The 24,327-nt window shown below is 50.1% G+C and overlaps 1 protein-coding gene across 2 annotated transcripts; it reads left to right on the forward strand.

Moving 5' to 3' along the window:
- Positions 1-10,054: 10,054 nt before the first annotated feature.
- Positions 10,055-21,723, forward strand: TXN2 (thioredoxin 2). 2 transcript variants are annotated; one of them, XM_045552967.1, is made up of 4 exons: positions 10,055-10,164; positions 10,976-11,238; positions 13,197-13,320; positions 21,106-21,723. In XM_045552967.1, exons 2-4 carry the CDS (start codon positions 10,976-10,978, stop codon positions 21,217-21,219), a joined length of 501 nt encoding a protein of 166 aa, XP_045408923.1. In that variant the 5' UTR covers positions 10,055-10,164; the 3' UTR covers positions 21,220-21,723. The 2 variants fall into 2 exon arrangements, with proteins under 2 accessions (XP_045408923.1, XP_045408924.1); XM_045552968.1 differs by lacking the exon at positions 10,055-10,164 and adding an exon at positions 10,184-10,302.
- Positions 21,724-24,327: the final 2,604 nt, after the last annotated feature.

Here is a 24,327-nt window from a genome sequence, read left to right on the forward strand (position 1 = left end):
ACACCCATCTGGCCCCTACCTAATTAATGTGACTAATGTGGCTATTTTAAAGAAAATGATGAAAAGGAAAAGGCTAAACAGCATGGGCAAAAATAATTACAGAAAAATACAACACACAAAAAATAAATATATGAAGAACTGATTGAAATAAATGAGAAAAGTGAAGACTATCCCCCAACAGACTATCGTACAGCTCTTAAAATAAGAGCGGTGAAAGTCTATAATACAAATACCCATGTAATAACGTTAAAGGAAAAGAAGCAGGATGTGAAACTGTTACAACTACTTGAACTACTTGTAGCTGTGTAAAAACAGCCATATACAGGAGAATATGGAAAGGAAGTATCGCAAAATGTCAACAGTGGATACATCGGATTTGTGGGAGTAGGGTTTTAGTGTTTTTCATTTTTCCCCTTTTGTCCAACTTTGTGATGATGCTCTATATGTGAGATAAATACATTTATTTTTAAAAAATAATGTTTTTGACATTTTATATCGCTAGCGGCAGGCAGACCTGGGACCCCTTCCCGGAGGATATGTTCTGCTTCCTGCTTCCTTAGTCCAAGTGACACTCATGGTATGGTCCCCTTTCAGGGAACCACTCCCTCCTCCCCAGTCGGGAAGAGGCAGCACCAAGTGTCAGGGAGAAAACATGTTCACACTGAGTAAGGGAATTTTAAACAGTGCATGTTCCTCTCATAGAGTCTTTGTACAGAATGATCCAGCACAAACGAGATCTCTAGAAGAATCTTTCCTCCCAAGTTATAGAAAGTAAAAGATAAAAATCCTCATTTTGTGGGGGTCTCCTGGGTGTAACCTCCAATCCACTATAGAGCCCGGAATTCCTTTTGCCTGATGAAAGTGGGGATGTCCCTAAAGCCTATCTAGAAATTGACTCACCAAGATGTGAATTTGTCTGCCAAGCTAATCATAACATCTGGCCATTTATTGAGAACCTACTGTTAATACATGCCCAGAGCTGTGCTGTGGATGTTTTATAGATAAGTCTACAGCTTCTTTGATACTTCTCCCCCAAAGAGGAGGAGTCTAATCCCCTGCTCCTGTTGAGTGTGGGCTGGACTTAGTGATTCAATTCTTGCAAATAAAAACAGCAGAAGTGCTAGAATGTCATTTCCAAGATTAGGTTATAAAAAGACTGTGGCATTCATCCACACAGAAACCTCTCTCTCTCTCTCTCTCTCTCTCTCTCTCTCCTCTGTGTGTGTGTGTCTTTCTCATCATTCACTCTGGGGGAGGTCACCTATCACATCACAAGGACATCTTGCCAGCCTATAGAAAGGCCCATGTGGCAGGGAACTGAAGCCTGCCAGCACTCACATGAGCGAGCCTTGAATGGATCAGGAAAGACCTGCCAAGAGCCATGGGAGTGACCTTGGAAGTGGACCCTACCCCAATCAGACTCTAGGTGACTGCCCCAGCCCACACCTTGAACACAGCCTCAAGAGAGACAGACCTTAGCCAGAACCACCCAGCCAACCCACTCTCAGGTTCCTGCTCCACGGAAACTTTGAAATAATTAAATGTTATTTTAAGCTGTTAAATTGGGGGTGGGTATTTGTTACACAGGAATAGATAACTAATACATGCACTAAATGCTTTACCTACACTGACTTGATTCTCACCACAGCTTTATGAGGCAGACACTACTGTCCCCATGTTACAGATGAGGAACTTGAGGCTAAGAACGACTACACAGCAAGACGGTGGTGTGCTTCTGGGAAAATCCACCTCATTTGAACCTCCCCCTGGATGGGGTAAACCAATCCTTAAGGCAGGCCATCTCCTCGTCACCCTCCCTTTGGGTTTCCTTCGTGTGGACACTGGGTGACAAGAAACTAAGAGACCAAACAATTCTGAAACCTAGGAAAGTGTGTGGTTCCCACAGGAGGGCAAAGAAGGTGTTGAAATGCTGATTACACAAAAGGTGCTCTCAAAAAGAAAATCTGGCCGAGCACGGTGGCTCACACCTGTAATCCCAGCACTGTGGGAAGCCGAGCCAGGAGGACTGCTTGAGGCCAGGAGTTTGAGACCAGCCTGGGCAACATAGCAAGACCCCCGTCTCTACAAAAAATACGAAAATTAGCTCGTCATGGTGGTGCATGCCTGTAGTCCCAGCTACTCAGGAGGCTGAGGCAGGAGAATCCCTTGAGCTCAGGAGTTCAAGGTTGCAGTGAGCTAAGGACAGCACCACTGCACTCTAGCTGGGGAAATAGAGCAAGACCCTGTCTCTCAAAAAAAAGAAAAAGAATTCAACCATTCCATCAAACCAACTATCCTGATCCGGGCAGGGAAGGATGACTGGAGATGGAAGAGGGTGCCCTGCAGTCTGAGGTACTGGCCCTCAGCAGGCATCAGCCTCAGGGTCCTCAGTTCTCTGGCCAATTATAACGTCAGCCCCAAAAGCCAAATTGGATTCTTCCCCGGGAAATAAGCCTTAGGCTGCATCATTTCACTGCAGATGCTTATTTTTAAAAGATGGTGAATATGCTGACTGGGTAAAGATTTTTGTCAGACTGCAAGCTTTAAAAAAGCATTTAATTCAATCTGGCATCCCAGACAGAATGTAAATCTGCTACAAAGTGAAGTTGATGGGCAAATATATGAGATGCTTCAGCCCAAGCATTTAATCCAAGTACATCATGCGACCAATCTATCAACCCTGAAATAAAAAATAGCATGCAACAGATGTATTTAAGCAGGAAAGAAAGGAACAACGGGCTACCCTGTCTCACTCCTTTCTTGATTGTCTATAAATAAGACTGATTTACCTGCTCTTCTGGAGAAAGCCCCAAGCTAAGCGCTCACTGCAAAATCTTTCAAAAATCTGTCACCTGATTTTTCATTCTTGGAGGTGTTACCATCTCAGACCAGTCTCTCAAGTTATTTCAAATCATTAGAAAGTAATTAGATGCAGAAAAGCCCTACCAACAGGGGAAAAAAATGACAATGAAATATCTCAAGATGTTCAGTGTGTTAAAACCTGTCATTGGAGTTTAGAAATAAAGCAATTATAAAAATGTATGAGAAGATCCCCTTAACACCAGCCAGGTTGAAGTTTTAAATAAGTCTGTCTACCAAGAAAAGAAGAGGTACCCAGAAGCCTCTATGATACACTGTAGTAGATCAAAGACGGTCAAAAATTATATGACAGCTATCAAGATGTGGGGTCTGCTTGGATCAGGGAGGGCACTGGGACTGCCTTGACCAAAAGAATGTGGCAGCAGTGATGCTAGGGCCAGTTTCTAGGCACAGGCCCTACGAGGCTGGTGGTGCCAGTAAGTCTCTTGGAACCCAAGCACCATACTGTGACACAGCCCCTCGGAGAAGCCCACGGAGAAGGGAACGGGGGCATGTGGCCGAGCTGCAGGCTGACAGCCAGCACCAGTTGACACCCTCCCCCCCCCCCCCCCCCGTTGACACCATGTGGGACAGAAATGAGCTGTCACTGCCAAACACTACCTGAATTTCGGGTTTGTGAGCAAAATAAACTACTGCTGTCATTCTAAGCCACTAAGTTTTGGGGTGCTTGGTTACACAGCAATAGATAAAGACAGGCACCATGGGGCAAAACATAAAGGTGGCTACAGTGAAGGAAAACTTGTAAGAACAGATATGATATCTGTATTAGCAATTGTTGATGATGAAGCATATTACAAAGATAATCACGGAACACACCTGTTAAGGAACTCTAAGTAAAATATGGCTATGGTAATATGCCACTTAGTGTACTTACACTGAGGGGTCAGTTAAAAAGAAAAGTGAAAGGAGGAGAAGCATGAGCAAGTTAAAGGAAGAAAGCGCTTGGAGACTCGCTGCACCTTATGCAGCTGCCTGAAATTAACTGATGGAAACTCAGTAGTCTGATTTGTCTTTCTCTCCCTCAGTAAAGCCACAAGTGGCCTGCTAGCTGTCCCCCCCCCTCTCTCTTACACACACACACACACACACACACACACACACACACACACACACACAGAGTCAGCAAGAGGAACAGGTACCTCTCCTAGATCAAACACTCTGCACCTAAAAGGGATTTTCACCTCAGCAAAACTATACTGGCCCAGCACAACTTTTATGGATCAAAGGACCCTCCTCCAGCATTGAAGACTTCCTACTTTGCCAGATCTCAATTGATCAGGAAGTTATGTGGCAAATGGAAAGATTACTGGAGTTGAATAAAAGAGCCCTATTACATGCACACTTTGGGATCAGCATGCTTCCTTTGGAGGACGCACTCAACTTCCACCCACCACAGGGGCAGACACGTCATGCAGCCTGGCCAGTTGGTGATTGATCCAGAGTTGGACGTGTGACCCAAGCAGGGCCAATCAGAGTCTTGCCTGAGACTTGGTATATGGACACTGAGAGGGAGACGGACTTTCCTCTTTCTAGGCTGTAAGCCTAAAGCTTATCTTCTTGTGACTGGCAGTAGCCATCTTTCCCAACACATAGAGAAGGATATCAACGTGCTGGAAAAAAATAAGTGAGGGACAGCCCCACAGAGCTCTGCAACAGCATTTGAGCCCCTGCACCCTTGAACATGCCAGCTGTCCCTGAGCTAAGTCCCTTCTCATGAGCTGGTTTGAGCTGGTTCCTGACACTTACTATGAAAAGGGCCTGACTGACACAAAAGAAGAAGCCGATGATAAACCTAACATGTACATTAAAGTGTACCTTTAAGAGTTTGTACATATTAACTCTTATTTACAGATACTATTAAAGACATAGTAGAGCGGAGTTGCTAAGCACACACTTTCTAGCGTCAGCCTGCCTGGGTTTGAATCCCAGCCCTGTCACTTGCTTGATTCATGACCTAGGGCAGTGGTCCCCAACCATTTTGGCACCAGGGACCATTTTCATGGAAGATAATTTTTCCGTGACTGGTTGTGGGGGGGAACGGTTTCAGGATGATTCAAGAACATAACATTTATTGTGTACTTTAGTTCTATTTCTATCATCATTATTAAATACATTGTAATATATAATGAAATAATTATACAACTCACCATAGGTTGGGGACCCCTGACCTAGGGTAAGTTATTTGCCCTCTCGGGCTCCTGGTTTCTCTCATCTGTAAAATAGGACTTATAATAGCACTTTACTTACTGTGAGGGTAATGAGTTAAAATATGTAAAGTGCTAGAACAGTATGAGACATATGGTAAGGACCACAGATGTGCAGGCCAGTATTTCTTTTTTTTTTTTCTATTTTAGAGACAGAGTCTCACTCTGTCACCCAGGCTGGAGTGCAATGGCACAATCATAGCTCACTACAGCCTTGAACTCCCGCCTCAAGTGATCTTCCTGCCTCAGCCTCCTGAGTACCTAGGACCACAGGCGTGTGCCACCACACCCAGCTAATTTTTGTTTGTTTTATTTTTTTGTAGAAACAGGGTCTTATAATGTTGCCCAGGCTGGTTTCCAACTCCTGGCCTCAAGCAATCCTCTTGCCTCAGCCTCCCAAAGTGCTGGGATTACAGATGTGAACCACCACACCTAGGGATATTTCATTATTGTGAAGCTTCTTAACCTTCTGTACAGTCAGCATTGTTAGAGTGGCAAACAGACAAAGAACATTCCAGAAAGGTCTATCGACTTGCCCAGTGGGTTAGGAGCAGAGCCTGGTGAGGAAGTAGTTCCAGTTCTGGGCCCAGGGCTCATTTCTCTGCCCCACAGCTGCTTCCTGTTTGAGAGGAGCACTATTAAAGGGTAAGGGAGGCAAGATCTGGCAAAGAGGGAGGGTCCCTGCCTCCCTCCCCAGCCCCTGGCAGCTGCAGGCTTTGCCCAGACCAGCAGAATCTAAGCCACCCGTCTGGACGGGGCAAGAACACGTGAGGAGCCTTACCCCAACATCAGATTAGCCTGGTGCCCCAGCCTGAATGTCTGTTGAGGGCACTGGCCTCCCGCTAAGGTGGGCCAGAGGGCAGCATGCCCACCTACACCACAACCATGACACTCAAGGGGACATTGTGTAATTCCTGGAAACACGAGAGAACTTGAATCACAACAAAACATGAAACCAGCTTCTTGAATTGGGAAACATAAGTTGCAGTTCTAATTGTTCTACAATAGCGTTAAAAAAAATCATAAAAGTATCATCAAAACAGAAACTGAAAACAAAGACGCTAAGAGCGCCACCTCTTGGAAAGAAACTCTAGCTGTTTAGGCGGTGGCCTCCCACCCCTCTCTGTGTTTTTTTCTCAAAGTGCCTCCCTCCAGCTGTGATATCCTGGGACGCACAGTCCCTGTCCTGCAGCCCTGTGCCCCAGGATCCAGCCCTGCAGACCCCAGCTTCCCCGCCTGCCGCAGAGGAGGCTGCAAGGCCCACACTGCCACCGTGTGGGTACCTCTGCTTGCAGCCACTGCTGAGAACCGCTGCTGCCACCCTGCCAACCAGCAGCACTCTCCCAGGTCTCAGCCCTGTAACTTGTCCTCTGACAGCCTGCACTGGCTGGCAGGCTAGTCCCTGGGGGCTGGGAGAGGAGGAAGCAGCCCATAGCCAAGACAAATCCTTGCTAAGGGCAGAATAGCCTCTTTAAGATCCTGCCTCCTACTACCTGGGTGACCTGGACAAGTTATTAACCTCTGTGTGCCTCGGTTTCCCCACCTGCAAGATGGAGGCTGTAACAGCACTGGCCTCATGGGGTTGTAGGATCTAATGAGTTAATACACATATGGTGCTTAGAACGGTGCCAGGTGTTTGGTAACCCTTCAATATATCAGGAGCTTTCAAACTCTCCAGCTATGACCCACAGTAAGAAAAACATTTTATGTCACAACCTAGGACACACAGACATAGAGACATAACAACAACAGATGTTTTACAAAACAAGGCTCATAACATACAGCATGCTCCAATATTTTCAATTCTATTCTGTTTGTTTTTTAAAAAGCTGATCACAACCCACTAAACTGATTTCGCAAACCTACTGATGGCCACATCCTGCAGCCTGAAAAACACTGCAATAAATATTGGTGAGAGGTAGCGGAAGCTTTTCCCTAAGCCCAAGCTGCCAGTCCTGGCTTCCTTCCCTTCGCCTCACACCTGTGCCCTGAGCCTGCCTTGTGACTGAGCCGGGCCAGGTCAGCTCTGGCTGGAAAGAGGAGCCACCAAATGGCTGAGGCGCCCCTTTGCAGACTGCTGAGAGCTCAGCCTTCTGTGTCACACAGCCTCTCTCCCTGCAGGAGTCATCAGGCACCAACAACGTGGACTGTCCCTATTGCAACCATACTGTTTCTTTGTGAAGAAGGCATCATTCTCGCCATTTCTCAGATGAGAAGCCTGAGGTCAAACAAAGTGAAGTGACTATGGAATAAGGATAATTAGGACTGGTCCTACGTTGGGATTCAGAATGTGAGTGGAGCAGGGAAGCTGGCTCTGTAGAAAATGCTGTGGAGATGCTGAATAGAATTGACAGGTGGCTGTGGAAGAGAAAGTGCTGGAGACACAGAAAAGAAGATATGAAAATGGGCAGGGTGGGAGCAGCCCTGCCAGATGGCATCTGGCATTATCAGGAACAGCTGCACTGACAGAGCTCCGGAAGAGCCAGGGTGACTGTGGGGTCCCACTGAGGGCTCCAGTTCTGAGTGGAGCAAAGGCTAAACAAGCAGTCAGGCAGGGCGGAGAGGCCATGCCTGCCTACGCCCTTACCTAGTCTCCTGCCTGTGACGGACAAGGGACTCTATTAAGGGGAAGGCTGACATGGCAGCTGGTGGCCAGGGCAAGTGGACCTGTTCCAAGGATTTCCTCACCCCGTCCCCAAAGGAAAAGTCCTGCACAGTGCTGTGGACTTGCCAGTTGGACAGAGGACAAATGACAGCATGATATGGCCAAGATGAGCTGGAAAAAGACATGGCAATGATTTTGGAAGGGCACAATGGGGCCATGTAATGTGATGGGGAAAATGGGATTTGGAGTCAGAAGGTTCCATTTGGGTTGCTGCTCTCTGTTCAGGGAACAAATAATCAGGAGCCTCTTCTATGATGTGTCAAGCCCTGAGGTTAAGCAATGGAGAGGCAGATGGACCTTCAAGGGTTGACAGTATAGTGAAGAGTGAGAAGGAATAAGGAAACAGAGAATAAAGCCAGGCACAGTGGCAGATGGAGGGAGGAAAACTTGAAACCAGGAGTTCAAGACCAGCCTGGGCAGAGGGGAGGGAAGGAAAGGGGAAGGAGGGAAGGAGAAGAGAACAAAAAAGAGAAGAAAGAAAAACAATACAGAGTATTGAGTGTGGTGATTTTTTTTCGTTTTTTTTTTTTAAGGGGGTTGCTGTGAGGAGGGATGTTCAGTTGCCTTGTTTGTTTTTGTTGAGACAGAGTCTCACTCTGTCACCCTGGGTAGAGTGCAGTGGCGTTATTGTAGCTCACTGCAACCTCCAACTCCTCTAAGTGAGCCTTCTGCCTCAGCCTCCCAGGTAGCTGGGACTACAGGCCGGACTACAGGCTCTTGCTGTAACACCTGGCTGGGTTTTTTTCTTTCTTTCTTTTTGGTAGAGACAGGGTCTCACTCTTGCTCAGACTGGTCTCAAACTTCTGAGCTCCAGGGATCCTCCAGCCTTGACCTCCCAGAGTGCTAGGATTACAGGAGTGAGCCACTGCACCCTGCTTTGTGTGGTGATTGACAGATGCACAGAGGCTGTGGAAGCGCAGAGGAGGGGCTGTCAGAGATGAAGCCTAATCTGGTATCTAGCAGCATTTTCTCAGGTGGCAAATAGAGGGAAACACTTTCCAGTCATAGGGAGCAGCAAATGCAAATGCAGGGGTGAGAGACATTTCTGCAAATTCTGGAAATAAGTGATTCCCATTGGCTAGAGTGTAGGTTGAAATGGACGTGTGAGATAGGGTTCTGCCAATTTACCTGCTTCTAGACCTTGGACAATAACAACACTGACTTTAACTTCACTGACTGTAACAAGTAACAAGCTGACTGTAGCTTTGCCGCCCTTGCCGAAGGCCTCAGGTCCATGCAGGATCACAGGTCACCACATTTTACCTGGGGGCCAGTTCCTCAACAGCTCCTAAGAGACAAGATGAAAGGCCCTGGGGCACTAGGAGCCTAGCCTTTCTTGTCACATAATAGGAAACAGTGATTGGCTGGAAACCAGGAGGTCACACTCTGACAGATAAGAAAAGAAAAATAGCCAATAGCCGGGTGTCATAGCTCACAGCTGTCATCCCAGCACTTTCAGAAGCTGAAGCAGGAGGATCACTTGGGGCCAGGAGTTTGAGACCAGCTTGGGCAACACAGGGAGACCCTATCTCTACAAAAAATTTTAAAAATTAGCTGAGTGTGGTTGTGTATGCTTGTAGTCTCAGCTACTTGGGAGGCTGAGGCAGAAGGATCACTTGAGTCCAGGAATTAGAGGTTGCAGTGAGGTCTGATCTGTCCACTGTCTCTAAAAATAAATAAATAAGAAAGAAAAGAAAAGAAAAATAGCTCAGAAGAGTCTAAGCTATGTGAGCAAAATGTATCAGGCCCAGAGAGACAAGTATGGGACTTCAGCCCCTGTACACATACACATACAGGGGCACTTGTTTAAAGTCATTTTGTTCCTGACTAGCTGCCTCACCCAGTATCCTCAGGTTCCTGGAATTTCTGATACAAAGAACAACGTGTAGCCAATCGATAGCTTATGTTATTTTAATGTAAATCATCAGTAAACAATTTAGAAATTGCCTCTTCCTTTAAAAACCCACTTGTAACTACCGCTAATCAAAGCACGTACACAGGACAACTTGATTACAAAGCAATAGGAGCTTACAAAGTCCCGAACCACGTTCCCGCCCTTTTCTCTCTATGTACCCTCCCTTGCTGCCCCCGCCTCCTTCCACCCCCTCTGCCGGTCCCTCCTCTAGGGGCCGGTCTCCTCTTCCGGTCCCTCCCCCCCGGGAACGCCCTCCTCTTCCGGTCCCTCCCGAGGGCTTGCCCATCTCTTCCGGTACCTAGCTGAGGCTCCGCCCCTTAAGCTGGGCCTTTTCCTGCCAACCCATTGGCGGAAGATCCGAGTAGACCCTCAAGTTGGTTGAGGTTGTCTGTCCGCGGAAGTGACGTTAGAAAGGCCCTCCCTGAGGAAGTGACGACAAGAGTGCCCTTGACAGGCGGGGAGGGTTGGGCTGTGCATCTCTCCGCTCGCGCTGCTGGGAGGTAGGAGGCCCCCAGGGGTGGCTCGAGGTGGTGTCGCAGCTCGGGCACGCTGCAGGCGCGTTCCTAGCAGGCTGGCAGCCGAGCGGGCGGAGGCCCCGGGTGGCGGGGACCTGGCACTCCGGAGAGCAGGCGTCCCAGGTGGCGGCCGATTTCCCCAGTTCCCTCCGCACATATGTCCCTCTATTTTGGTTCCCCCCATACTCCTGTTCCTGTGCCTCTTAGTTCCTCCTTGAATTGTCGCGGTTACCTTTTCTTGATCCTTTGACAACCCCATTTTTTCCTCCTGAATCTCCAATTAAAACTTTTAAAAATAGCAATAGATGGAGTATGGACTTTGCAGACAGCTTTGGGTTCCAATGTTGGCTGTCATTTAATAGTTGAGTTACTTTGGGCATGTCACTTAACTTACTTGAGCCTCGGATTCCTTTCCTTATCTGTAATATGGGCAATACTATAGCAACTTCCTTAAAGTTGATCTGGGAGGACCAATAATGTATGTAAGGCAATTGGCCCGCCGCAGGTGCTCGGTAAATATTGTTTCCTCCTTCTCATTCTTATGTTATAATTCCACCTAAATCCTGATTTCTCTTTGGTAGTCAACCCAGTTTTCCTGTCCTTCTGGTTTGCCTACCCATTCCTTCTTTCCTTTGGTTCTCTTTCCTCATTCACCTGTACTCCACAAATCTTATATATTATTTCCTTGCATTTTGCTTCTAATTTGAGGCCCTCAGTATTCCCAAATCCCTTGTTTTCCCTAGTGTGTTCACTGCCTGTTGTGTGCCCCAGCTCTTTTTGCCTCTTTCCTTTACAGATGGCTCAGCGACTTCTCCTGAGGAGGTTTCTGGCCTCTGTCATCTCCAGGAAGCCCCCTCAGGGTCGGTGGCCACCCCTCACCTCTGGGGCCCTGCAGACCCCACAGTGCAGTCCTGGCAGCCTGACAGTAACTCCCAGCCCAGCCCGGACAATATGTACCACCAGAGTCCTTTCAACAACCTTTAACATCCAAGATGGACCTGACTTTCAAGACCGAGTCGTCAACAGTGAGACCCCAGTGGTTGTGGATTTCCATGCACAGTGAGTACTGGGGGTCAGCAGAAGACTACGGTCTCACTTGTTCGAGTGTTTATTGAGTGCCTGGTACGTCCCAGTACCATATTCGGTGCCTCTCATACATACATTCATTACAAAGTCCGGTGAGACTCAGTCCCTGTTCCCAAGATGAGTGCAGTCTGGTAGGAGACAGACTAGTGAACAGTTTTCAAAGCTGACTGTGATTAGTGTTGCAAAACGCTTATGTTCTGTATCTTACTGCCTGAAAAGCTCAGAGTCATCTTCAGCGTGGACCGAAGTTGGAAAAATATGACTATAGCATCACCTGGCTTTCGGTGTATACTAGTTTCTGGCCCTGCAGATTTGATTGGATTGTAACATCTTGCCACCGAAAACTATGGGAAGGGCTGGCAAAAAGTTATCAGTGCCACCACAGTGATGCCCAAGCATGCAGCGGATGGGCAGGAATTTCTTTTCAGTTCTGTGTGAGTTTGTTTTGGAGATATGTAAGTACCTTTGGCCTTCTGGTTTTTAGCCTGGCCATCTTCCTTTGTAGACCTTTAGAGCCGGCTAGATACCAAACTACAAAAAAACTGGACAAACCCCTCAGTATGAGGCATCCTGAGAGAAGCCAGTGTAGCCTAAGTTAGAAATTCAGAGGCCTTCTGGTTCTTTCTCTGACTCACCATGTTGCCTTGAGCAGGCTATTTGATGTCCTTGTGCTCCCTTTTTTCACTTGAAGTAGGAGATAAGGGCTTGCAGACTAGGTTTTTAGGTGTTATGCGTTCATTGAGTGAAATCTTACAGGAAGGTTTTTGGTTTGTTTTTTTTGTTTTATTTTGTTTTAAGAAACAGAGACTTGGTCTGTCACCCAGGCTGGAGTGCAGTGGTGTGATCATAGCTTACAGCAACCTCAGACTCCTAGATTCAAGTGATCCTCCTGCCTCAGCCTCCTGGGTAGCTAGGACTCTAGGAGCAGGTTTGCCTGGCTAATTTTTTTTTCATTTTTTATAGAGATGGGGGTCTCAATATGTTGTCCGGGTTAATCTTGAACTCCTGGCCTCAGGCAGTCTTCCCAGAGTGCTGGGATTACAGGCATGAGCCACGATGCCCAACCAGAAAAGGTTTTAAAGGTTGAGAATAAAATAGAAGTTGTCAGCCAGGGGCTTATAGAAGGTGGAGCTATTATTCAGTCCTCCTGGTACAGTGAGCAATCCAGAGAGAGCTTCCAAAATGAAGGGGCATGCCTTATTTTGTTCTCCAACAAGGAATCAGGGTGTGAGTTTGTTCATTCGGTGCCAGGGACTTTCCTTGTTGCCACATACATAAAGGTGATAGCATTCACCAAGAGGGAACCACCTGCCTTCGGTGCAGTGTGATCAGGGCAGTGATAGCAATTGCCACAGGGGCTGTGAGATTACAGAGTAACTTGGGGGTGAAAGAAGACACGTTGAACACAGCTTTGGGTTGCTGTTCCAGCCGTGCTTCTGTAATCTTACACAAGTTTCTTAACTCATAGGCCTCAATTTCTTCAGAAGATGCTTCCTCTTCCTTTACAGAGTTGAGGGTTCTGTTGGTTAAGAGCTCAGAAGGTGCTGGCACAGTCACTGACACGTTATAGACACTCCTAGCCATTGGCTTCCCCTCCCTTCAGTTCTGAGTCCACGTGGTGTTTGAAATAACTCTATAGCTCTCCTATATGACAGTGTATTTCTCTGAGATATATTGCAATAAGTGAAATCAGTTTTGTAAGAGTCTTGTGATGAGGCCTATGTTTTAGAAATCTGGGATCTGTGAAAATTTCCCAGTTGCAGAGCCTCCTGGCATCACCGTTTGGTGTGTTAATTTTTAAACACTGTAAACAGAGGTAATAAGGGCAAAAGTTCCCTTAGATGTGGGTCTGGGGAAGGTTCTGGGGAGACAATAGATGGAATGGTGAGTGCTCTTGTGACTGACTGGGGCTTCCTTTCTCATCTTCCAAGGTGGTGTGGCCCCTGCAAGATCCTGGGGCCACGGTTAGAGAAGATGGTGGCCAAGCAGCATGGGAAGGTGGTGATGGCCAAGGTGGACATTGATGACCACACAGACCTCGCCATTGAATATGAGGTATGCATGAGTAGGGTTTTGGCCCCAGGGCAGCTGGTGTGGGGGATGTCCTGGGGGCCCAGGGGTAGCTGGAATAGGTGTCCTAGGGACCACCAGGTAGCCAGTAAAGGGGTGTCTTGGTTTATTCTAGAGCTTTAGCTCAGAGCACTTTGCAGATGTGATTCTGTTGATCCTCTGAACCGTCTGTCTCTTTCCTCCACCACCTTTAGGAAGTAGATTATATGGCCCAAAACACCATCATTTTCAGAACCAGAGCGGGTTTCAGGCATTAGCATAAGAATCCTTCCTGGTAGTTGAGATTTCTGTGTGGGGTGTAAGTGCGGGGCTTCTGTCAGGCCTGGGTTTGATTTGTTTACCTCCAGAGTTGCTAAGTGCATATTTGCTAAGTAGATTATATGGCCACTCTGTAGTCTCCATATTGATATATTCCTTCATTCATCTATACACATGTTCAATCAGCAGTCATTTGTGCCCCATGCCGTGTGCCAGGCATTCATAATTTTGGCAAAAATAAGATGAGATCCTTGTCCCCAAGCATCTCCTAGTCTAGTGGATGGGACAACAGGTAGACAGATCATTTCATTGTAGGGTGAGAAGTGCTGAGAGAGGAGGCATGTGAAGGAAGGAGGAACTGGCTGTTCCTAGGGGACGGTGGAGGGGACAGGGAATGCTTCATGTTAGAGAGACCCTCTGAGCTTAACCACACAGAATGCATAGAGAAGGAAGGGCCGAGGGAATAGCATACACAAAGACGTGAAGTAGTTTAATGTGGTTGATTTGTTTGTGCATTTTTTTAGCAGATACTGAGGGTCCCTCAAATACCAGTTACTGTTACTTGGTGCTGAGGATAGGGCAGTGAACAAAGCTGGCAAAACCCCTGCCTTCGTGGAGCCTACATTCTCATATTAAATCAGGGGTCAGCAAACTTCTGTAAAGGACCAGTTGATAAATATTTGAGGCATTGCAGAGTGGTGGTCTCTACTACAACTATTCAGCTGTCCTTGTAGCTGAAAGCAGCCATAGACAGTATACGACTGAATGGACATGGCTGTTTCAATAAAACTTTATTTACAAAACAGGCAGTAGGCCCGTTTCGCCTGTGGGCTGTTGTCTGCTGACACCTGTTTTAGATAAAAAGTGCCATGAAGAAAAATAAATCAGGAAGAGGGGGTGGGAGAGCTGAGCATAGGGAGGGTCTGAGAAACTGACATTTGAGCAAGGACCTGAAGGGAGTGAGGAGTGGGGAATGCACGTCCTTGGAAGAGCCATCCCCTGAGGTCAGATGAGCCTGGGCTGCTCACAGACCAGCAGGAGCCATGTGCCTGAAGATGCCTGGTGTGTGGGGCATCCTCTGGGCTGTGGAGACCCTGCAGCTGGAGAAGGGGGACAAGTCCATCATGGCTGGGTGGCCAGAGTGAAAGGTTGAGCCAGGAGTGGGAGGACAGGCAGCTGGAAAAGTCAGCTGCGACCAAATTGGGAGGGGTCTCTGGATAGCCACACTGAGGGTAGTAGCATTATTGTAGAGCCAGGGTCGCATCTGGTGGCCTGTGGGCCACATCTGGCTCACAGACTCATTTGGTCTGGCCCTCAAAGTATTTTAAGGAAATAATGGGACCAGGTGCTGATATTTAAAACTCAGAAGACTTCATGTGAAAATCCAGATTTCTGGTTTTCTTGAAATGTCTTGATCTGGCCAGAGTGAGCCTTCATCCCTCCCTCCTCCTTCCTCTGGGTAACAAGTGACTAAAAGAAGGACCTCTTTCTTCCTCGGAGTTTAGAAGTCCAGGCTTAACTCTCACTAGACCAGCTCAAATGGAGATGCCCATCCTTTAACCAGTGCCCCGTGGCAGGAAATGGGTAGGGGTAGGGATGGGGGTGAGAACAGGCTGACTGGCCCTTGAGCTGGGCAGGGAGTGGGGAGTGATTACCCAAGGGAAAATCAAGCTGCCCTCATGAGGAGCAGAGGAAATAGATGCTGGGCAGACAGATCCTCTGGTGACTACTGCCGATAGTCATTTGGCCATTTAGACTCTCCTAGCTTTCCCCTACCTGTCCGTCGCTCACCCTGGGGCCTGCAGCAGCCTTGGGTGCGAGGATGTGATCATCGGGCTGGAGCTTCTAGGGCCTCCCGCGGGGTTATGGGCAGGCTTCAGATGTCTCAGGCCTCCTCCTGGCACTGCCAGACACGACAACTTCGGCCTCAACCAATGTAACTTTTCAACAGACACCTCCGAGGGCCAGGCATATGCCAGGGACTGTGGGAACTGGTACAGTTGCAAGGACGACCCCAGTTTCTGCCAGCAGTGGTCCCGTGGGGTGGTGGGAGTGCCCAGAACCATCCCCACCTGCATTCCAGGGCGCCTGGTGTGGGGTGGGCACAAAGACCTGTGAGTGAGCCCGGAAAGTGTGGAGGAGATTCCTTTTGTGGGATCTTCTCTCCCCTCCTCCCTCTGTCCACTGTCCAGGTGCTGTGCTGGTCACAGAGAGGCCTCAAGGCCACTGGGCCTTTATCACCTGATCTCAGCCTCCTTGTTTTACTAAACCCTGGGCTGACCTCACTGCAGCGGCCAGGAAGCTCCAACCGGATTCTCTCTGACCCCTCCTACCCCCTTCCTGCCTGCCTTCTGCCATACCTGTTCTAGAGAGCCTAAGAAGTTCCACTAAGAGATCCTTAGTACCCGCCCCCACCCCCACCCCCGGCAGCTTCCTTGAAGGCCTCAAGTCCTTTTCCAAATGTTGAATGAACTTGTGGGAAAAACTGCTTTGAATCATATTCAGGGAATTAGGTGCCTCTCCCCGAGCTCTCCTGACACCCTGTCCTACCCCAGCACACACCCTCGGGTGCGTGTCCGCCCTCAGGCGAATTCCTCCCCTTGCACCACTCTATGCTTCTAACAGCCGCCCACCCTGGAACCTCACCCTCCCGAAAGGGAGAGGGAGTACAAGTCGCTCAGGGCCTGGGGTTTCAGTGAGCCGCCCTGTTTGCTCAGACTCTGCACTCCCCAGGCTGGTGGGTGCTAAGCTCTCCATTCTCCCCGCCTCCTTCCTGACCATTCGGACCTTGCCGGCTCCTGGGGGGAAAGGCAGCGAGAGAGTGGACCAGGTGTGGCCCTTGAGCCTTCGTGCTCAACTTCTCACCTCATGCCCACACTCAGAGGTGTTATTTTATTTTTTCATCTTATAGAAGTGAGTGCCTTTTAGGAAGCATTCGAAAATAGTAACAGTGAAAGGGAAAGTCACCTATAATCTGACCATCCAAATACCACCACTGTCGCCCTTTGGGGTAACTCATTTGGGTTTTTTTATTTGAATATTTTTTCTTTCTAATGTTCTGTATAACCTCATAGACAATTCATTGAGTAACAATATTTCATGGCTGGAATACATAGTATTTTAATCACTCCCATTTCCCCTATTTTGAAATTATTCTAAATAAGTGCTTCTCAAACATGATTATGACCTGGGATGTTGCTAAAAACAGGAAGGGCTCAAGATTCTGCATTTCTAACAAACTCCCAGGTAATGCCACGGCTGGGGGCCCTGGGCCAACGTGCAGAAGTACTTTTTTAAAATTAATTAATTAGTTTATTTATTTATTGAGACAGGGTTTCACTCTGTCGCCCAGACTGGAGTACAGTGCTGTGATAATAGCTCACTGCAGCCACCAACTCCTGGCCTCAAGCGATCCTCCCACCTTGGCCTCCCAAAGTGCTAGGATTATAGGCGTGAGGCACCACACCTGGCCCAGAAGCAGAAGTTCTGAAAGCCCCGTGCTGAGCTAGGAGGAGGGCCTGCCATTTTATTTTATTTTATGTTATTTTATTTTATTTTTCAAAAGTGGGTATCAATTGCCATCCCCACCAAGCTAAGAGTCAAGGTGAGTAACACTCAGGCCGCTCTTTTAAAGCCCCTGTCTCACCTGCTGTTCTCAGCATGGGCTGCTGGTCAGCGAGAAGGTTCATTCAACAAATGTGTCGTGCTTATGTGCATCGTTACAGCATCAAACAGAGCAGGTCCACCGCCCTCACATCCCCTGTACTCCAGCAGTTCATCTCTCTTTCCCCTCACTCCCCCTCAACTCCTGGCAACCACTGATCTTTTGGGTTTTTTTAAAGACTTTATTTTTTTAGAGCAATTTTAGGTTTGCAGCAAAATTGAGAGGAAGGTACAGAGATTTCTCATATACCCTCTGCCACCGCACACGAATAGCCTCCCTCGTTGTTAGCATCCCCCACTAGAGTGGTATGTCTGTTACAGCTGATGAACCCACATTGACAGTCATTTGTTTTGTTGTTTTTTGAGATAGAGTCTCACTCATTCACCCTGGGTAGAGTGAGTTGGCATCCTCACAACTTACTGTAGCCTCAAACTCCTGGGCTCAAGTGATCCTCCTGCCTCAGCCTCCTGAGTAGCTGGGACTACAAGTGCCCACCATCGTGCCCAGCTAATTTTTTCTATTTTTGGTAAAGACGGGGTCTTGCTCTTGCTCAGGCTGGTCTCGAACTCATGAGCTCAAGTGATCCTCCCACCTCAGCCTCCCAGAGTGCTAGGATTACAGGCGTGAGTCACCGTGCCTGGCCTACATTGACAGTCATTATCACCCATAGTTCACTCTTGGTGGTGTATGTTCTGTGGGTTTGGACCAATGTGTAAGAACATGTATCCACGGTTATTGTATCATACAGAATAGTTCCACTACCCTAGAAATCCTCTGTGTTCTGCCTATTCCTCCCTCCTTCCAACCCCTGGCAACTACTGATCTTTTTACTGTCTCCTTTTCCAGAATGTCATGTAGTTGGATTTGATTTTTTCAATAATAGTTTTTCTAAGAACCCTCTTGTATCTAAAAGCTTTGATAAGACATCTGGCATATCTCGTTCAAAGCATGGAATCCTTTTAATGCTTTCTCACATATTCACCCTGCTGGGCACAGCACAGGTTGATGCTGCGGGCAGTGAAGGCAAACAGGTCTTGTTTCTAATGCCAGCTCCACCACTTAACTTGCCCCATTGTCTTGGAACAGTCACTCGGCCTTTGAGCCTCAGTCTTCTCATTTCTAAAATGGCTCTGCCTAGAGGCAGGAATTTATGAAATAGCATATGCAAGTGCTTAGTATCATCCCTGACACTTTAAAGACACCCTATAAATAATAGTGATCTTTTCCTTTGTGTTAATTAACCTGCAGTCAGCCACGGAGGAGGTTGCTGGCTGTACCTAGCACCGTGCCTTCCCTTGGTAGGTGCTTAGCTGAGTTAACGAATGGATGAAGTTGGGGTGAGACAGGAGAAGACCTGCCAGGGCTGTTGAGCTCAGTGGCTTTCTGGGCGGGTGTGGGTTGGTAGGAAGAGACTGCACACACACACACTCCTGCCCTGAGTTCTTGGGGTCTTCAGCCACAGATAGGAGGCTCCAGGTGGCTTCAGGGAGCAGGGGGACAGGCAGCACATCTTTTCTGCAGCCCCTCGGCTCCCTCAGTCCTGTCAGAATTGAGAAAAAAGAAGCTGAATTCTTGGTCCATGGCTGCCTCTCTCACACTCACATGTACACTCCAGAAGAATGTGCCGAGGACCTGTGCACTTCCATTTAAGGCAGTGTTTACAACATCCTGATTCGTGAGCCAGACTCAGGAGCAGCAAAGCCACAGCTTCCTCCTCGGGGGTGTTCTGCAGTGTCCTGGAAAAACTGGCTTCCTGCAAGCACCGGGCATTTTGTGTGTGTGTATGTGTGTGAGCTCAGACTTCAGAAAATCCCCTTGATCAGTAATGACTAGATCTTGGTTATCAAAAATACATCTGCAGCGTGTCTGCTGTACATGACGCCAGCAGGGTCCCTGCGAATACGAGCAGGTACACAGGTTCATCTGGAGTTTTAAACTAAGTGCACTCCCCAGGCCACCCCAGTGAGTTGAGTCCTGCTTAGAGGACCCATGAAGAAAGTTAGACCACTTATACAGTGTCTTAAAGGATTTAGTTAAGGAAACGACAGAATGGTATCCACTAAATGCGAGGTTGGAGGCGGGTGGCTGAGCTCTGTGCCCGACCTGAGATTGCGGCTTTCCTCTGCAGACCACTAGAGGGCAGCAGGACACCCTGTGAAGGCCCTGGTGGCTTCAGGAGCGCCACGGAGTGTCCTGGAGCAAGCCTTGCCAGGCCCTGCTCTGCCTGGAGACAGGGCAAGCCACGTGCTGAACGCTTGGCACTTCATGCCACCACCCATGCCACAGTCTGTGACAAGGACAGCAGCCGAGCAATGGGGGAGCGAGGCATGAGCAGTGACATGTGTGGTTAGCCCGATGGCTGGAGGTTCCGTCAGGACATCCTTTCTGGGCAGTGTATCAGCTGCCACCCACATCAGCCGTGGGTCGGACCTTCAAGGGGCCTGAGGCACTGCGGAGGCAGGGACTGTCATCCTACCTGCTGTGTTTGTCCCCAGAGTGTCCATGGGGAGACAAGGGAGTGGGGTGCAGGGCCTGCCACATACAGTTAGTGCGTGAGGGCTGTGAGATCGGCCAGTCTGTCCTGTGTTTCCTTCTTTCCTTGGGAACTACTGTGTGCACAGTTTTTGAACATTCTAAATCTTAAACCTGGCTTCTCCGGATGACTCGTGCCAGGGCAGCACTGGGCATGTGTGAAGACCTGGTGTGCTGTGTCCATCGCTATTGTTACTTTGTAGGTAACTTGTACGTGAGAAAATCTGTTTATCTTGTTCTGTTTATACGGTTTTCTCAAATGCCCACGAATGCCAGGCGGGGAGCCCGGGCAGCAGAGACCTCGAGCTGCGGCCTTGTCTGTGGTCTGAGTAATCTATGCGGGTCCCCGAGGGAGCCCAGGAAATGCTTCATAGACCAAGAATGCTCTTCCCATCTGCCTCCAACCCCCCATAACCGTCAGGTCATGTATGGCAGAGTCCTCCTCCCACACCGTCCAGTAGGAGTCGGTGAATTTCTGGACCCTGTTAACCATTCGGCCCAGCGAGAAAACGTGGCTCTTGCAGGGCTCCGAGTTACACTTTTCCTCTGCAGCCACCATCTGGTGAGTGCCCGCTGTGTACCAGGCACAGAACCAGCTTCCTGCCGCCAGGCGCTGTGCTGAGTCTTTCCCCGCATGATCTCATTCAGCCCTCACCCTGCAGTGAGCACCGTTAGTGTCTCCGCCTTGCTGGTGACAGCACTGAGACTCAGAGTGAAGAACTGGCTTGCCCAGTCCACCTGGCGGGTAGAAGACGGATCGGGTCAGCGCCAGAGCCTGAGCTCCGGAGCGCTCAGCTCGTTCTCGAATCTTTGATCCCTATCCCAGACCCTCAAAGTAGACGTTATCCCTGCTTTAAGGAAGAGGACACTGAGGCCCAGAAAGGTGGTGTGGCCTGGCCAAGCCCCTGGCTAGTGAGTGCAAAGCCTGGATTTGGACTCTCCCCCAGCTCTGTCTCCCTGGGGCCAGGCTGCCCCTGGGTTCCTCCCCCAGCCCTGGCCTGCAGCTGCATGGGTTATTTTCATCTCTCCTGTCATTCCAGCCAAACCACCAGGCCAGTGAGTCAGTCTCGCGGTAGAGGGGGGAGGGTGCTACTGAGAGCCCGCAGTGGAAGAAGTTTCTCCAATGGGTGGGCCACCGAGCCTTGCCGTGCCCCTGCACCAGGGGGAGGGCCACTCTCCTTTGCCCCCGCCCACCCATGGCTTTGGCCAGTCACTACCCTGCATAAGCTACCAGCCTTCCCCACAAAGGCTCAGAAATGGCAGTTGAGAAGAGTTCACATCCAAGTGACCTTGACTCCCTTGTCCCCTCCATCCAGGTGTCAGCAGTGCCCACTGTGCTGGCCATCAAGAACGGGGACGTGGTGGACAAGTTTGTGGGCATCAAGGATGAGGACCAGCTGGAGGCCTTCCTGAAGAAGCTGATTGGCTGACAAGCAGGGAAGAGTCCTGATTGCCTGGGACTCCTGTGGTCCCCGGGAAGGACCCCCCATAGAACTCACAGCCCTTATGTGCTGGCCCTTCCTGCCACCTCCCTCTGTCTGGCCCCTGAGGGCCTGTGCTTTAGAAACCAGCCTCCAAACGGAGCCACACATGCTCCTGAGCCGGTGACCGCCGGGGCGGCCGTCAGAGGAGTGGTGCTGCTGACCTGGGGACAGCGCCTTCCCACCCGCCCTGTCTTGTCTGCTCCCTCTAGGGCTTGTCGCAGTCCCCTGGTGCTTGGGGAGAGCCCGGGCCGGCAGCAGCGTTCCTGGTCACAGCAACACCTCGGGCCTCACCTCCTTGGTCCCTCCTGATGTGAACCTCTGCCTCCTGCATCTTTCTGTCCTGCTGCAGTTTTGTAAAAAGAAAAACAAAGAAAGAAGAAACCCAAACAAGTGAGAGTAATACATGATTCTCTCATTTTTTGTAGGTCTGTAATAAAGAACTTTATGTGATCCCTTCTTCCTCCTGCTGTGAAGAACTGGCCCAGGCCCCACACTAAAATCCCAGTTGCCTCGTCCCCCCGCCCCTCCAAAAGAGCCACCTCCTCTTTCCCCTCCCACCTTCCTCCCAGACACGAGGGCAGAGAACAGACGTGGGGCTGGGGAACTCTGGAGATCTTTGACTCTGGAAGGCTCCAGACACCAGCCTCCCTCACACTAGCTGGCCCCTTGGTTCTCTGAGCAGGAGGCTTACCTGTGAACAGATCAGATCAGTACAGCTACGTTTGCACTGTTGACAGCTGCCGTTCTGTCTGCGCTCAGAGCACTTGGGACCCTTTTCCAGGAGTCTCAGCCACTGTCCCTGTTTCCTCTTCTGCCCCTCAACCCCCTCCCCTTAACCAGCCACTCCTGTTAGTAACTTGTCAGTGGTGGCCGCTGTTCTGGGGACACCTTCACACACACGGCCCTTGTGCCCTCATAAGGCAAGAGGCTGTTGTCCCTGTTACCCAGATGAAGACACTGAGGCTCACGGGACGCAGATTTAGGGTTTCTGCCCAGAGGGGGTTGCCTCTGGAGCCTGGGCTCTTGCAGCTCACCCCCTCAGTCCTGGGGCCTCCTCCACTGACTGTCTCCCACAGGGCTCAGGTCGTCCTTCCTGGATGTGCTGCAGGAACTCCTGGTCCCCAGCTCCCCTCGGCCATGGAGGAGTTTGCCAGGGCAACCAGGCTCGCCAGCCAGGGAAGCCTTCCCTCTGCCCCCCTCCCAGGGCCAGGCTGTCATTCTGGCTCAGGTCCCTGGATGCGGTACCAGCTTCCTGCAAGTCTTGGGCACCTTGGGAAGGCTGCCATGACTGATGCAGGAGAGTTGGGTTGGCTCAGAAGAGGGGCCTGTGGCCTCTGGAAGACCACAGACCCAGGATCTGTCGTAGGCGCATGGAGACGGACAAACCAGCAACTGGCATTAGTGGAGAAGGAAGCTTGTCTAGTGAGCGTTCTGTGAAGGCCACCAGTGTGAGTAAGATGATGACAACAGCCACGTGGTCACGGGCACTCGTGGGCACCAGGATGTGTTCCGAGCGTCTTACCTGCAGCTCCCACAGAGAGGCGGTAGTGTCGTCACTCCTGGGTTCGCCTGCTCAGGTTAAGGAGCTTGTCCGAGGTCGGGAACCCAGCGAGTGGCTGGGCCGGGATTCAGGGCCAGCAGCCTGGCCCCTGCTGCTCAGCACCACCCTCACCACCTGCTGTCATCTGATAAGAAGCGTGTGGCTGATCTGTATCTCACGGCAAGCCAAGAGGCAGGTACAGCAGGTATATGTCGGCTCATTTTACAGGAGAGGAGCGATCAGAGGTTGCATAACTTCTGCAGGGACACCGGTGAGTAAGGGACAGGACAGAGCGGGCACCTGCCTCCAGAGCCCGGCCCTTTCCACCCAGCCCGGCTGCCGCTCCTTAAAAGGCACCGTTTGCCAAGCACTTTTTATACACATTACCTCATTTAATTCCACTCTTGTGAGGCAGGTATTATTTCCATATTATAAGTAAAGAAACCAGTTCAGAGAGATTGATTTGCCCAGGGTCATATCTAAAAAGTGATGGTGCCAAATTTGAACCAAGTGGGAGTCTGACCTCTCTGCCCTGGGTAGGCGTGGAGAAGGGCTGGCGGAGGCCTCAGGCCAGGGCCAGGGCCAGGGCCTGGGTGCTGCCCCAGCTCCTTCTCCTTAAAAGGTGCACTGCCCAGTGAGGTGAGCACATGGCGGTGGCTGTCCCAGGTTGGCAGTCTCTGCCCGTGAGGCTGTTCATGGCCCTGAGTCACTGGCTGGGAGCACAGAATCCTCTGGGTGATCCTGTTTGACCAATTCCATGGTGCTGACCTCACCAGGGTACCGCTGGCTCTGCGTCGTCACCCTCTGCCGCCCTCTGGGTGCAGCGTTGGGCTCCAGGGCTGTGGAAGGGGTTGGCACCTATTGAAAGCCTTTAGCTGCCAGGTTGGGAAGCCCAGGAAAGGGGCCAGGCCACAGGCTCCCCCTGAGCCCCAAGACCTCCCAGGGTGTGGCTTTCGGACATTTATTCTGACACCGAGTGTATCCCGTTGCCTGCAGGGAGGAGGCAGGGATGGAAGCTTGGATGGTCATCACTAACTTCAGTCCCTCCTAAAGGTGCAGAACACGGGAGGGAAACCAACCCTGCCCTCCGGCATCTTATGCCCCAGAGACACCAGAGCAAGGGGGTGCGGATCATTGCTGAGCTGGTGTCAGGGAATCTTGAAGGGACCTCAGGTTATCCAGCTTCCCTCCCACAGGCACAGGGAGGCAGACCTGCCCAGGTCACAGCACCTTTGCAGCAGGGCTACCGACGGCGCTGACTGCAGCCAGCCCTAAAGTGAAAACAAGGCTTGGCCTTTTCCTCCCTTGGCTTCAGAGGAAGGGGATGAGGACGGCAGACCCCAGGGCCAACCTGTCAGGTCAAGAGGATGTTGACAGTGCTGCCGCCACTGCCTTCCCAGCAGTCCCTGCCCCTGCAAGGGGACCAGGGCCAGCTCAGCCCGCACCCCAGCCGCCTGGGGAAAGCTGCTCCGGAAATGAAAGTAACTGGCAGGCTGCGGAAATCCCACACGTGT

Source organism: Lemur catta, chromosome 6, assembly GCF_020740605.2.
Source record: "Lemur catta isolate mLemCat1 chromosome 6, mLemCat1.pri, whole genome shotgun sequence".
NCBI classification, from domain to species: Eukaryota; Metazoa; Chordata; class Mammalia; order Primates; family Lemuridae; genus Lemur; species Lemur catta.